Below are 13148 nucleotides of genomic sequence, written 5' to 3'. Positions count from 1 at the left end.
GGCGAATCTAAGTAGGGCAGGGAGCTCCGTCTTCCAGACCCTCAAGCAGTGGGGCTCCCAGGCATCTTAGTCGCGTTTTTAATAATGCCGGACAAACGCACAGAAGGTGTTCTAAAGTTTCCTCAACATCTTCTCTGCATTTCCTGCATTTGTCCGTGTTAGCAATCCCTATCTTGAGCGCATGTGCAGCCAATAGATTATGACCTGTCAACCTACCCATGATAGTTCTACAGTATTTTCGCGAGGCCGTAAGTACACACTGAGTCAGTCTTTTGTCGTTAGTTCTACACATAACTTTTGCTGTTTTGCATGTGGTCAGATTAGTCCACCTAGCTTTCACTAGCCTTTTCATGTAGTCGTCCATTTCATTGTATATTGTATTTAGCGGTTTTTCTATGTCGCTTTCTTGTTAAAAAAGGTAGTCTAACAGCAATGTTTGCTATCTCATCTATTATTTCGTTCCCCATAATGCTTTTGTGACCAGGTACCCAGTAGATATACAGCCTACTGTTTGCGGTAGCCTTTCTATGGCCTCTCTACTCCGTCGAACATTTTTGGACTTAATACAATATGAACTTATTGCTTTCAAACTCGATATCTCAATATCATAGTATACCGCCTTGATCAAAGGGTTCTCGGAATATATTCAGAAAATTCGAAATAAAAGTTTATTTCTTATCACCTGCAAAGTGCTCCCCATCAACTGCTACTCACCTATGACAGCGTTTAATCCAGCTCTCGAAACATTTCTGGATTTGGTATAACCATCAGAGCTGTTATCGATTTTTCCATTTCTTTCTTTCGGCTGTTAAAACGCGTTCCTCGTTGTGGTTCTTAGACATGAACAAAGAAAAACATCGCAGGGAGTCATACCAGGTGAATTCAATGGCTGTTGGATGGTACTCATTTGGTTGTTGGTCAAAAATACACGGATAATGATGGCACTGGCGAATTATTTCACGTACGCAAATGTCTCATAACGCCCAAATAATATTATAGTCCTTATTAAATGTCTGACCTTCTGGCAAAAAAAAAAAATTCGATGTACAACATCGTTGTATTCTACAAAAAATGTGCGCATTGCTATCTTTTTTGACTGAGAACGGCGTAGTTTGTTTTGTTTTTTGTTTTTTGTTTTTTTTTTTTGGCATTGATTCATACGGAGCTCACAGCCCTTTACTCAATCGCCTGATGTATGGATCGCGCGTTATACTCATAAACCCATGTCACGCCTCCAGTAGTGAAGCGTTTGATGAATGTTGGGTCGGCTTCAGCCTTGGAAATCATTTTTTGGCGATATCAACGGTCCCTTTTTTTGCATGAAATTCAGGTCCTTTGTGACAAACTATGCAGCAAGACTTTACGGTACCCATTTCACAGAATTGACATGATGGTCTTATTTTATCAATTTTATTTGAGTGATATCTCAGGTTTTAATGACCTGTAAAGTAATCAGTAAAAAGTCTTCAGTCTACCCTGCTGAGCGAAAGTAGCTTATCAGTAACTCCTTTGTCTGGCATTAAGAATTGTTGCACTTGTCGGTGACCTACAGAATCCCACAGTGTTTAATGAATTTTTTCTCACGCTCAGTACCAATTAGACGCATGTTTGCCCTTTGTTTGGCTAGATGGTCAGCCATTTAATTTCTCTCATATCCTTCATATGCAATCGATTTTTTGAATTCACGCCAGATATCACAGGCCTTCAATGTGGTACTGCTTACTGCTAGAAAGTTATATAATTGGGGGTTACACTATTTTTGGGTATTTGGCCGAACTCCTCCTTTTATTTTTGGCTTGCGTCCTGATATTTTTTCCACAAATGGGGGGCCTACTATTTTATGCAGCCTCCGAACGGCAGATGGAGTTTTTTTATAAGGATTTTTTATGGCAGAAACACACTTGGAGGTTTCCCATTGCCTGCCGAGGGGCGAGTGTTATTAGCAATTACATAATACGTGTCATGTAACGATAATTTTTCCCTTAAAAAGTTTATTTGAAAACTCTTCTCACCTTAAAAACTCCTACTAGGTACATTTATTTCTATTTTGTTTACATTAAATCTAGTTATATACACTGAGAATAGTTTATAGCATGGTGAGAACAGTTTCAGGAACTGTTTTCAGCTTATAAAAACTGTTCCCAGCTTATAGCAAACTGTCCCTAGCTTATAAAAATGGTTCCCTGCTTATACAAACTGGTCCCATCTTAAAAACTGTTACCTGCTTATAAAAACAGGAACAATTATAAAAACTGTTCCCACCTTATAAAATTGTTCCCAGATTATAAAAACTGTTCCCAGATTATAAAAACTGTTCCCATCCTACAAAAACTGTTCCCAGCGTATTAAAACTGTTTTTGTATATATTTGTAACTTACTTGTGAAAAGCGAAATAATTTTATTACAATAAATTTATCCTATGTCACGATGTTATAGCTTTTCCAAACTGCTGAAAAAGGTCAACATTTCCTATATTAAAACCGAATGGTGATCATATGCCAATCAGTATCCCGCCTTTTCTGTCTAAGGTGCTGGATCATTGTTTCAAAACTATGCATCGTCAGATTAACTATTTTTTTAAGAAAAATTTACTAAATTGTCACTAACTGCAATCATGTCTATATCTAACGTCTGTGATATCCTTACCACGCCATCAATATAACAACGATTCTTCTTTTAGGAGGAAACCAAACAGGCACAGTTCCTTTCACTCGCCATCGTCTACTTCATTTCCGTGCTCATGGTGTCCAAATATCGCGACATATTGGAACCGCCAGCGGAACCGCAAATCCAGCGCCAATCACCCGTAATGCAACGTTCTGCAGCCGGTAAGTGTTGCCAACAAATTTTTAAACTGCTTAGTTCTGCTACAAAATATTTTTGGTATACTTTTTTATACTCTTTGTTTTCATTTTCTTTCTCTTTGCGGTTAGTTTGATTAGTTTGACTTTGGTTTTTACGAATGCACCAAAATTTTAATCACATTAATTTTATTTATATACTCAATCGAGTTTTTTTTTCAATGTGCTGAAATCAAATTTTCGTAACTCAGTTGTTCCAACTAACAAAAACAAAAAACATAAAAAAAAAATCAAAAAAGTACAAATTGTTGGTAGTTATTTATTTTACTAATCCAAGCAACAAAAACTCACACAGTTTTGAAACTTTATTTAAGATTTTATTTCGAGGGGGTAGCTATTGATCGTATTTTAATTTTAAGTAAGTTTATTTCACTACTGTACATAAATTAGCGAACATTGCAGTCACAATCAAGCATAAATAGAATTTACTTAGTTTAGTTATTTTATTGTATTTTTTTTTTTAATCTAAGTTTCTATTCTAATTTTTATTGTACGTATTTTTTTATATAGTTTCTTTTTTTATTTGTGTAAAACTTGTTACCCTCTTAAATGTATTGGACGTCAATTTTATTTATATTTACACTGACCAAATGAATACAAATTTCTAACCATTCAGAACGATTGTTGTATCCTGAATGAAAAATCCGTTTCAAAAAGTCAGTTATACTTTTATACTTAAATTTAAATTATGATTTTTTTAAAATTTTTTGTCCAACCATTTCATGTTTATTTCAATATTTGACAGCGAGTATTGCTAATCGTTATTTCCCAAATATTTTCTCTCTTTCTCTTTTTCTTTGAACTTTATTTCACGCTGCTTTGTTCGGATTTTTGTAATTAAAAAAAAAAAAACAAAACATGAAACATTTACTGAATGCCAAAAACAACCATTTGGCACAATTATTTTCGGAATTCATTTGAATGATATCATCAAATCCAAAATATTACATACAACAACAACAAAAAATGTGATGACTATTTGATTAATTGCGAATGTTAATTCGCAAAATCCCCTATTATCCTTTATTCAATTTTTATGAAAAATCATGTATATAACCCTAAAAATGTGTATCGTGCTGTGATCGTGTGTGTTTTTATTGTGAATCACCTTTTCTCCATCACTTCGGTATTTCACGAATTTTGTAATTTCTGACGATTTTATAACTGTGGTCTGGTAAATTCATGTGAAACACGCTTGTTTTTTTATTATTTTCATACCGCATCTCTCGATTTCTCATCGAAATTAAACAAATTGTACGATTGCGACGATCTGAAATGGCGAAAAAAAAAAAAATGTTGTGAACTCTCCGCTATGTCAATACGAAAAATCCAATATCATTATTACCAATGCTATCATTACAATACCCTTTCCTATTACTACTTACTCATGCAATCAATGTGGTTACCCTTACCATTACCATTACCCTTACTACTTACACCTGCGACTAAATGTCATTACCATTACCATTATCATTACAATTTCCTTTCCCTTACCATTATCGTTACGGCTACCTCTGCTTCAACGTTTTCATTACCTTTTTCATTATCATTACCATTACTGCTGTACTTTTATAATTTTTATTAACCTTACCATCCTCTTCTCCATTACTACCTCTACTAAATATTTTTTTATTATCATTCCCATTAACATTTCCATCGCATTTATAAATACCATTTCCAATACCGTTACCATAATAACAAAACCGTTACCATTACCACTATCACTAATCACATTACCATCAATACTATCTATTACTATTACCATTTCCAATACTATTACCTTTACCATTCCGATTACTACTTACTCATGCAACTAATGTGATTACAATTACCGTTACTACTATTTTTGCTATAATTTCTTAATTACCTTTGCCATTATCATTAACATTACCGCTTCCACTACTCTTTTAATCTTCCATAACCATTACCATCACTATACCCAACGCAATTACTAATACCCATACCATTACTATTACCATTACCATCACCACTGCTCTGCTACACGTTATTACAATTATTTTTAATGTTACAATAATCAATATAAAAATCATTACCACTGCATTAACCTTAACCTTACCGTTACCGATACTGTTAACTCTACAATTACCATTACCTTTACAACTATTATTACCATTACCAATATTATTACCTTTAAAACTACCATCACCATTACCATCACCAATACCATTACAATTACCATTACCTTCACAACTACTATTACCATTAACAATACTATTACCTTTAAATTACCATTACCAATACCATTACCAATACCATTACAATTACCATTACCTTTACAACTACTATTACCATTAATAATACTATTACCTTTAAAATTACCATTCCCATTACCAATACTATTACCAATACCATTACAATTACCATTTCCATTACCATTACTAACTATATTTAACATTACTACCATAATTAATATTCATCTACCTTTGCATCCCCTACTAAAATAATAATTTACGCTCCATTACTAATATCATTGCCATGATAATTACAACCATCATCAATACCGTTGCCACTCGCATTTATCATTAACATTACTTCAAATTTTACCATTTCCATTAACACTCCATTACTATTCTTATTCCCATTGCAATTATCATTATAACCACCTTTTTAACCATTACCATTGCCATTACTTTTTGTTGCAATATCCATTTTTATATACTTCCTTTACTCCCCTCCACTTTTCTCTTCGCTTCTCAAAATTACCCGTTTCCACTGCAACTACGGTTGCTAATAAACTGGACTATTTGATCTCTGCCCCACCTTACCCCCTGCGACATGGTATTAGAACCCTCAGGTCGCCCGCTCTTCCCCCAGTGGTCGCACCATGTGTACCCACAATTCTTGCCCAACAATTCTCATCAAAATCACATGCCTTCGGCGACAACAACGACAACATCGAATGTACAACAGCAACAGCAATCGCAAACATTGCATCAACATTACTACCAGCAACAACAGCAGCAGCAGCAGCAACAACAAATGGCTTCATCGCCACACCAGCAGCAGCTGGCACAACAGCACAGCTACAATCATCACTATGCCTCCTTGCAACAACAACATCAGCAGCAGCAACAACAACAACAACAGCACCAACATCCAACATACTACGGTGAGCAACAACAGCTGCACAATCATACAATGAGCGGCGGCAGCAGCAACGGCAGCAGTAATTACGCTGGAAATATATCACCGCCATTGGCCACACAGTCAACAAGTTCCTCGGCCTCGTCATCGGCCACCTCACAGCCGGCATCCTCGTCGTCATTGTCGAGTTTGGCCTCGCAGCCAACAACACGTCATCACCAGCAACAGCAACAGCATCAGCACGCACATCAACATGTTGCCGCACACCAGCACCAGCGGCATGCACAGAAACATCACTACCACCATCAACAGCAACAACAACAGCCACCGCCACAACAATTCCAACAGCATTATGGTATGATGAATGGCATTGGCAATCAAATGGTTAACGGTGGTGGTGGTGGAGTAATCGGTGGCAACAAGAGCATGCCACAAAATGCAACAATGACAGCCAATAGCCATCAGCAACACTTTGTTGGCAATGCTGGCGATATGAACGGCAGTGTATACCACCAATATATGCGGCCAAGCGGCGTCATGATGAATGGTGGCAGTATCGCTGGTAATGGCGGCAGTGGCGTTGCACATCAGAACGGCATCGCCGTCGATTATCACACACATGCGCATGCACATGCCACCGGTGTTGGTGGGGCAGTGAATGGTGCGTCTAACAACAATAGCCTCGTTCTAAGCAACAGTAACTGTAACAGTAATGGCATGCGTGGCATTGCGCTGCGTGATGCCAGCACGGGTAGCAGCGGTCATATGTTGGGTGGCGTTGGCGTCGGTGTTGGTGTTGGTGTTGGTATTGGTGTTAGTGTTGGCGTTGGTGGTGTGGGCGTAACAACTGGGGCCGGTAGTGGTGTCGTCAGTGGAGCTGCAACCCTGCCATATAAGAATAATGGCTTGAATAACAATTACCGTTACAATGGACGCACCAATATCGGAACAGGTACTACCTATCAACAACAAAAGTTGCTTTTAGCCAAGAGCAAAGGCCACATGCGTGATTTATTTATCATTTTCACAAAGACTTTCTGGAACCTTATTTTTTTTTTTGTTTTACTTCAATCTAGTGAATTTTTCCAAATGCTCAGTGTCGGTATATAAAATCATGGCATCGTAATGGAAAAAATACTAATATATTTCCACAAATGGCTCTTTAGCCATGGATTTGACGCTTATGAAGAAACAAACTGGAATATTTGTGCAGAGTGGCTAGATTGACCGTCTGCTGATACCCATTTGAACAGATAAATTCCTTGTCTCGAAACGCCTGCAAGGGATTTCGATGGTAAAAGCCTTCGAACAACTTTCTTCACCAGCATCCTTCTGGTCATTATGAATCGAGGGCGTGAAGACAAAACTGTGCTGAAACTTCCTTCAGACGTAAATGACAGATAGTAATTTGTAAATTAAAAATATATAGAATTGATTCTTCTTCTTCTTGATTGGCACGACAACCGCTTAAGTAATTTTAGCCGAGTTTCACAAAGCGTGTCGTTAGATTTCGGGTTAACCGGCGCCAGTTGGACAACCCAACGTAAAATAGGCCTTCCTCTTAGGTTGCTACCACCAGTCGGTACCAGAACGTTTGTACGCATGCGGACGTCATGATCCAGCCAACGAAGCCGCTCGATCTTTATTAATGGAAGTAATTCCTTGCCTCGTAAAAAAATTCATCAGCAGACAAATTCCGCTTAGTAGATCAAATGGGAATAAAAAAAAAATTATTTAACCCTTTAATTGTGCTGGGTCATATACACATATCCCACCCTCAAAAATAATCATTGCTAGATCTAATCAGGGTGTATTACTTCCTATCTTGACTTACACTTTTGGAGATGGTTCTATAAAAACGAACTAATTCTTTAAATGTACATATGTAAGTCATTTATTATAATTTTCAAAAAGCTGCAAACATGAAAAAGTTATGAGCTTTTTACAAGTCTCAATTCAATTTGAGATAAACATTGAATTTGTCTGCGACTTTTTTAATTTTTATTTGCGCTAGTTTTTTTACCAGGCGGGTTCCAAGCCCAGCCCTGCACCTATTGCTGGAATAGTTCGACAATTTTATATTTATATAGCGCTCTAAGTGGTGGACATAAGCTATAAATTCTGGCACGCTCTTTAACGGAGTACGTCGTAGTGGCTCCATCAGCACTTGCTTTCTCACATTAGCTCGCTTCCTAGCAAGTTTTTGTGCGCTCCCAAGAAAATACTTCACTGAGTTTAGAAGCTGTAAGCTGCTTAAGCCGTGTGTAAAATAATCATTTCAGGCTACCTCCAGAGAGTGGCAATCAAAATATGTCTCCGAAAACAAGAACGTTCATGAACTTAGTTGCGAGACCTGTCTGCGACTGAGTTAGAATAACTTGCAGATAAAAGAAAATAATAAATAAGAGCCCATCGGCGCAGTTTTTTTGATCTCGATACAAATCGTGAAACAGTTGTAGAACCAAATAAGAAAAAGAAAATTATTTTGAATCCCTTAATCTTATGCCGAATACGCTGTCAGCTTTCTAAATTAAACAAGGCATACGAAAAGTGTTGAATATGTTTGCAAAATCAATTGAAACTCTGGAAAAATATTTCCCGCCATTTGGATGTGCCTGTCCACTTTCGGTTAGAAGTAATGATTTTTTAATGCTGGCTTCTAAATAAATAGGAAGTTATAAAAGCTTATGAATTATGCGTCGTATTGCTTTTGAAAATAATAAAATAGGTCCAGTAGTTATCGAAATATTTCAATTCGAACTAAAAGCTATACAAAAGGTTAGTTTTTTGAAACAGTTACATTTTTTTTTAGTGAGTATACGAAAAATTATGGTTTATAAAACGTTCATTAAAAAAGCGGCTGCCAGTGTGTTTTTTTTCTATGCGATTTTACGAATTCTGCACCTATTGGATACGCCATTTTAAATTTGTCAACTATGATTCAACACAGATTTGAATTCAATACATCAATAAATCTTAATATCTGTTTGCTGAAAAAATCCGTTATTTTTGCGTACAAAGCTGAGTGTCTCCGCAACATTCACGCCAGAGAAAACGAGGCGCAAATTAGTTCTCCAGCTAATTATGCCTCTCATCACCTACTCTGAGGTGGTATACAGCAAACTCGACTCCACATCTTGCCATAAACTTAATGTGGCGTTTAATAACGCCACGCGGTATGTATATGGGATTGGCAGATATGACCATATCTCTGCCTTCAGATCAAGGCTACTAGGCTGTTGCCTTAATAGCTATTTATCTGCTAGGAATTGCATATTTTTGTGCAAACTTATATTATTCAGGTCTCCTCCCTATCTGACAGAGAAGTTGATACCAGTAAGGTCTCGCAGACACAACAAATTCATCGTTCCAAAATTTAATTACCTACCATCATCTAGATTATTTTTCATTAACGCTATTAAAGTGTGGAACTCATTACCCGACACTGTGAAGGCTGGACTTAACAGATCTAACTTCAGGGCACAAGTCTATAATTATTTTAAAAGTGTTTGATTGCATTAAAGTAGCGCATTACATTTCTCTTTACATTCTCTAATTACTTGTACTATTTTTGTTTTTTTTTCTTTTTCTTTTCTAAATCCTTCTTTTCTTTTCATACTGCTATTTTTATTAATTTTTTTTTTTTTTTTCTCTTCTTATTATTATAGTTAAGTTAAATATATTGGATTGATTTGTAAATGAACTGGTGTAAAATTTAGATTAAGAAACTTGTATGTTAAAAACATTCCAGTTTTTTTTTTTATAATATTGTTGAAGTACTATCAAAAGACCTTAGTCTTACTATGTACTATTTGTATAAATAAATAAATAAATTTCAAAATTTTGCGCAAATGGTTCAAAACTGTTTTATGGTCGATCTTGAGTTCCTGGGCGATGCTATGACCACTAAAATGCCGGTCTGCTTCGATTATTTCTGTGATTTTGTCGACATTTTCGGCATTTCTTTACATCAAAATGCCTGGAGGGAATCGGCGAAACCAAAATTGCACTTAATTAACTGTTACAGTATCGGCATCATTCGCAATTTCCGTGGCCTGGCCCACATTTTCGCATTATCGCCTTTATTAAAGAAAAACTGTTAAATGTAACGAATTTTCTCTTTGCTGACTTTCATTTTTAACAGCCTATAACTCGCAATTGAATGGAGCACACAAACAAGAGCAAACAAATTTTTTAATGATGATTCGTTTACAAGGAACATAAACTTTAAATTGTTTGATCGATACTTTACGAGATATCGATCACTGGAGCCATCTAACGAGAAAATAGTGAAGTTCCTTTCCTCCAAACTAATATGATAAATATTTTTCTACCAATTTTTTTTTTAATTCCTTGAGATCCGTGATGATTAAGTGAGCATCTGTAATTGTAGTCATTGAAAACTATTACCACCTATTAGAAAAAAATAATTCTACACTCTTGCTATTAAAAAGTTTCAGCTATGAAAAAAATATTACTTACAAAGTGTGTTTCTTCGCCTGCGCCAATGATTTAACTCCGACGCTGAGTATTTTATCTAAATTCATACAAATATTTCCGTGGACATGTGTACTTATGTAGCTCCGAATATGATCTAACTTATTGAGTAGATGTACTCGTATGTAACTAGAAAAATAGATAACAGCTCTTCATAAATAGTTAGCAGTCTTTACTTAATCGTCTAATTTTTCGACGCTAAAATTCTAAACTTTATAGACGCATATGTACGCATGTACGTGTGTACATTTATTCGATTTCGTACGTTGGTCAAGTTCTTGTTATACTTTATTTGTATGCGTTGAATGGAATACCGTTTGTGGAATATGCTTAGCTTTGTTTTTTTTTTTTTTAATTTTTTTTTTGTAATTTTTTTTTTGTATTTTTTTTGTAATTTTTTAAATTTAATTTAATTTTTTTCACTTGGTTTTTTGTTTCTCTGTGTTTAAGTGATATTCTTCTCTAGAGTTTATGTGCGTGCCACACAGCCAACTGTTGTTTCGTGTTGTCCATTGTGGTGTGTGTATGTAGAGTGGTTAGCATTTTAATCCACTTTGACTTGGGCGCCAACTTTAAATGGCCGAAGTTTGAAAATTAATTTCTTTTTCACTTGCCAATTCTTCTTTCTCTGCTAAGTCTTTACTATTGAGTTATTTATCAAGTAGAAATTTTCCGTTTAAATTTGCGGTTTCCTTCACTAATTTTTTCTGACTAAACTATACTCACCTCTTCATTTCATTTTCACTTCTTTCTTGTTTCGTCTTTTGGTTCGTTTATCGTTGTTCATTACTTCTTTATGTTTACTTTTTTGTATTTTATTTTGTCTTTTTTTTATTTTTTATTTACTGTTTTTGTGCGCCTTTCAACTTTCAAGAAAGCTACCTTCTTGCTTCCATTGTCATCGGCACCGTCACGTCACAGCCAATTGCATTTTTTCTATTCTAATTCTACTTCCGCACAATCCACGAGCAACGAGCACAACAACGCTGCATTTTGGACAAACTACTAGTACTTGTAGAAAAAAAAACAAAAAAAAAAACAAAAAACTAATTGCATTGCATGCCAGTTCGCTTTTTCTCTTGCATGAAATTCATAAAATTTTAATTTGAAATTTAATTATATTTGAATTCTTATTATTTGCAATATTGACTGGATAATTAATTTACAGCAAAATAATAGGGACTCTTAAAATATTTAACTAGTTGGATCGGGTGTTTCTTGAGTTGCATGATAACTACCGATACCGATAACTATGGTTTGATAGCTGAGAATGACAAACTGTTTGGACATTTCTGTTCATCACGAATCGTTTAACTCCAGAACAACACTACACATTGCGGAAATTTACTTTAAAAAAAAATATGAAAATATGTTCGCAGTGTTCATAGAGCACATCGTACATTTAACGTGCGGTTTACACGCTAGCTGCATCATAGGCCCCTATGTCTTTCGAAATGAGGAAGAAGCAGCCGTTACGCCAAATGGCAAGCGCTATCGAGGCATGCTGACTGAATTTTGGTTTCCAAAAATTAATCAACTAAGCATTGACGGCATCATGACGGTTCCAACGAGACGGCGCAACTTGCCTTTCATATTGCTTAACAGTCGATTTATTGCAATATTCGACCAAATTTTCGATGACGCTGAGGCATAATTGAGGTTCTATGCCGTTAATGTGCCGAATTATATCATTCTTTAGCTCTTGAATTGTTGCTGGCTTATCGACGTACACCTTTTCTTTCAAATAACCCCAAAGAAAGAAGTCCAACGGTGTCAAATCACATGATCTTGGCGGCCAATTGACATCCCCGCGGCGTAAGACTATTCGGCCATCAAATTTTTCGCGCAAAGGAGCCATTGTTTCGTTAGCTGTGTGACAAGTGGCACCGTCCTGTTGAAACCACATATCGTCCACATCCATATCTTCCAATTCGGGCCATAAAAAGTTCGTTATCATCTCACGATAGCGAACACTATTCACAGTAACTGCCGGCCCATAACCCGCACCAAACAGTCACTCTTTGTGGGTGCATTGGTTTTTCGGCAATCACTCTTGGATTATCATTCGCCCAAATGCGGCAATTCTGCTTATTGACGAATCCACTGAAGTGAAAATGTGCCTCATCACTGAAGATGATTTTCTTCGAAAATTGGTCATTCACTGTTTGCCCGTTTTCATAATCAGCCTGCATAACTTTAACGCGTTGCTCGATTGTGTGTCTTTCCATGGTTAAAATTGAGTTAGTCTAAAATTGAAAAATGTTAAATGAAATGCAGAAAAAACTTGAGATTTAGGTGTGGTTCACATTCAACATCGGCCCTTGAAACTTAACCACCCTTTACTTATATAGTGTGCTAACCCCTTAACTAGTCCTCATACATAACATAATAGCGCCACATTCAGTGATTAATTTTCAACTAATTTGGCTGAGTAAATTTCATAAATTGAATATCCAAACTAATTAATAATCAACACATTTGCCGCTCATTAATAAATCAACAAGAATAGGCGTTTCATTTTGGCAAAGGTTGTAAATTTATCAAATTGTGGCAGTGTAAACACTTCATAATGAAATATTAGCACTTGATTAATTGCATTACCAAAATTTGTTTCTCGGCAGAAGCTGTCATGTGGCCAATAGTCTAATATTAAAGTTTCTTATGGTAACATCCGAAAAGTGCAAC

At 36.0% G+C, this 13148-nt stretch overlaps 1 protein-coding gene across 6 annotated transcripts in view; it reads left to right on the top strand.

Annotated features, from left to right (window-relative positions):
• The window catches only part of LOC128858087 (neurobeachin-like), a 224683-nt gene that overhangs the window by 146136 nt on the left and 65399 nt on the right, over nt 1–13148 (top strand). For 4 of the 6 annotated variants that reach the window (XM_054094044.1, XM_054094043.1, XM_054094042.1 and 1 more), the window contains 2 exons: nt 2681–2828; nt 5668–6918. In XM_054094044.1, the coding sequence (XP_053950019.1) occupies nt 2681–2828; nt 5668–6918 (1399 nt within the window). The remainder of the gene's footprint in view (nt 1–2680; nt 2829–5667; nt 6919–13148) is intronic. The other 2 variants (XM_054094041.1, XM_054094045.1) reach the window with 2 other exon arrangements.

Source organism: Anastrepha ludens, chromosome 3, assembly GCF_028408465.1.
Source record: "Anastrepha ludens isolate Willacy chromosome 3, idAnaLude1.1, whole genome shotgun sequence".
NCBI classification, from domain to species: Eukaryota; Metazoa; Arthropoda; class Insecta; order Diptera; family Tephritidae; genus Anastrepha; species Anastrepha ludens.
This window is presented reverse-complemented; position numbering and strand designations above follow the sequence as displayed.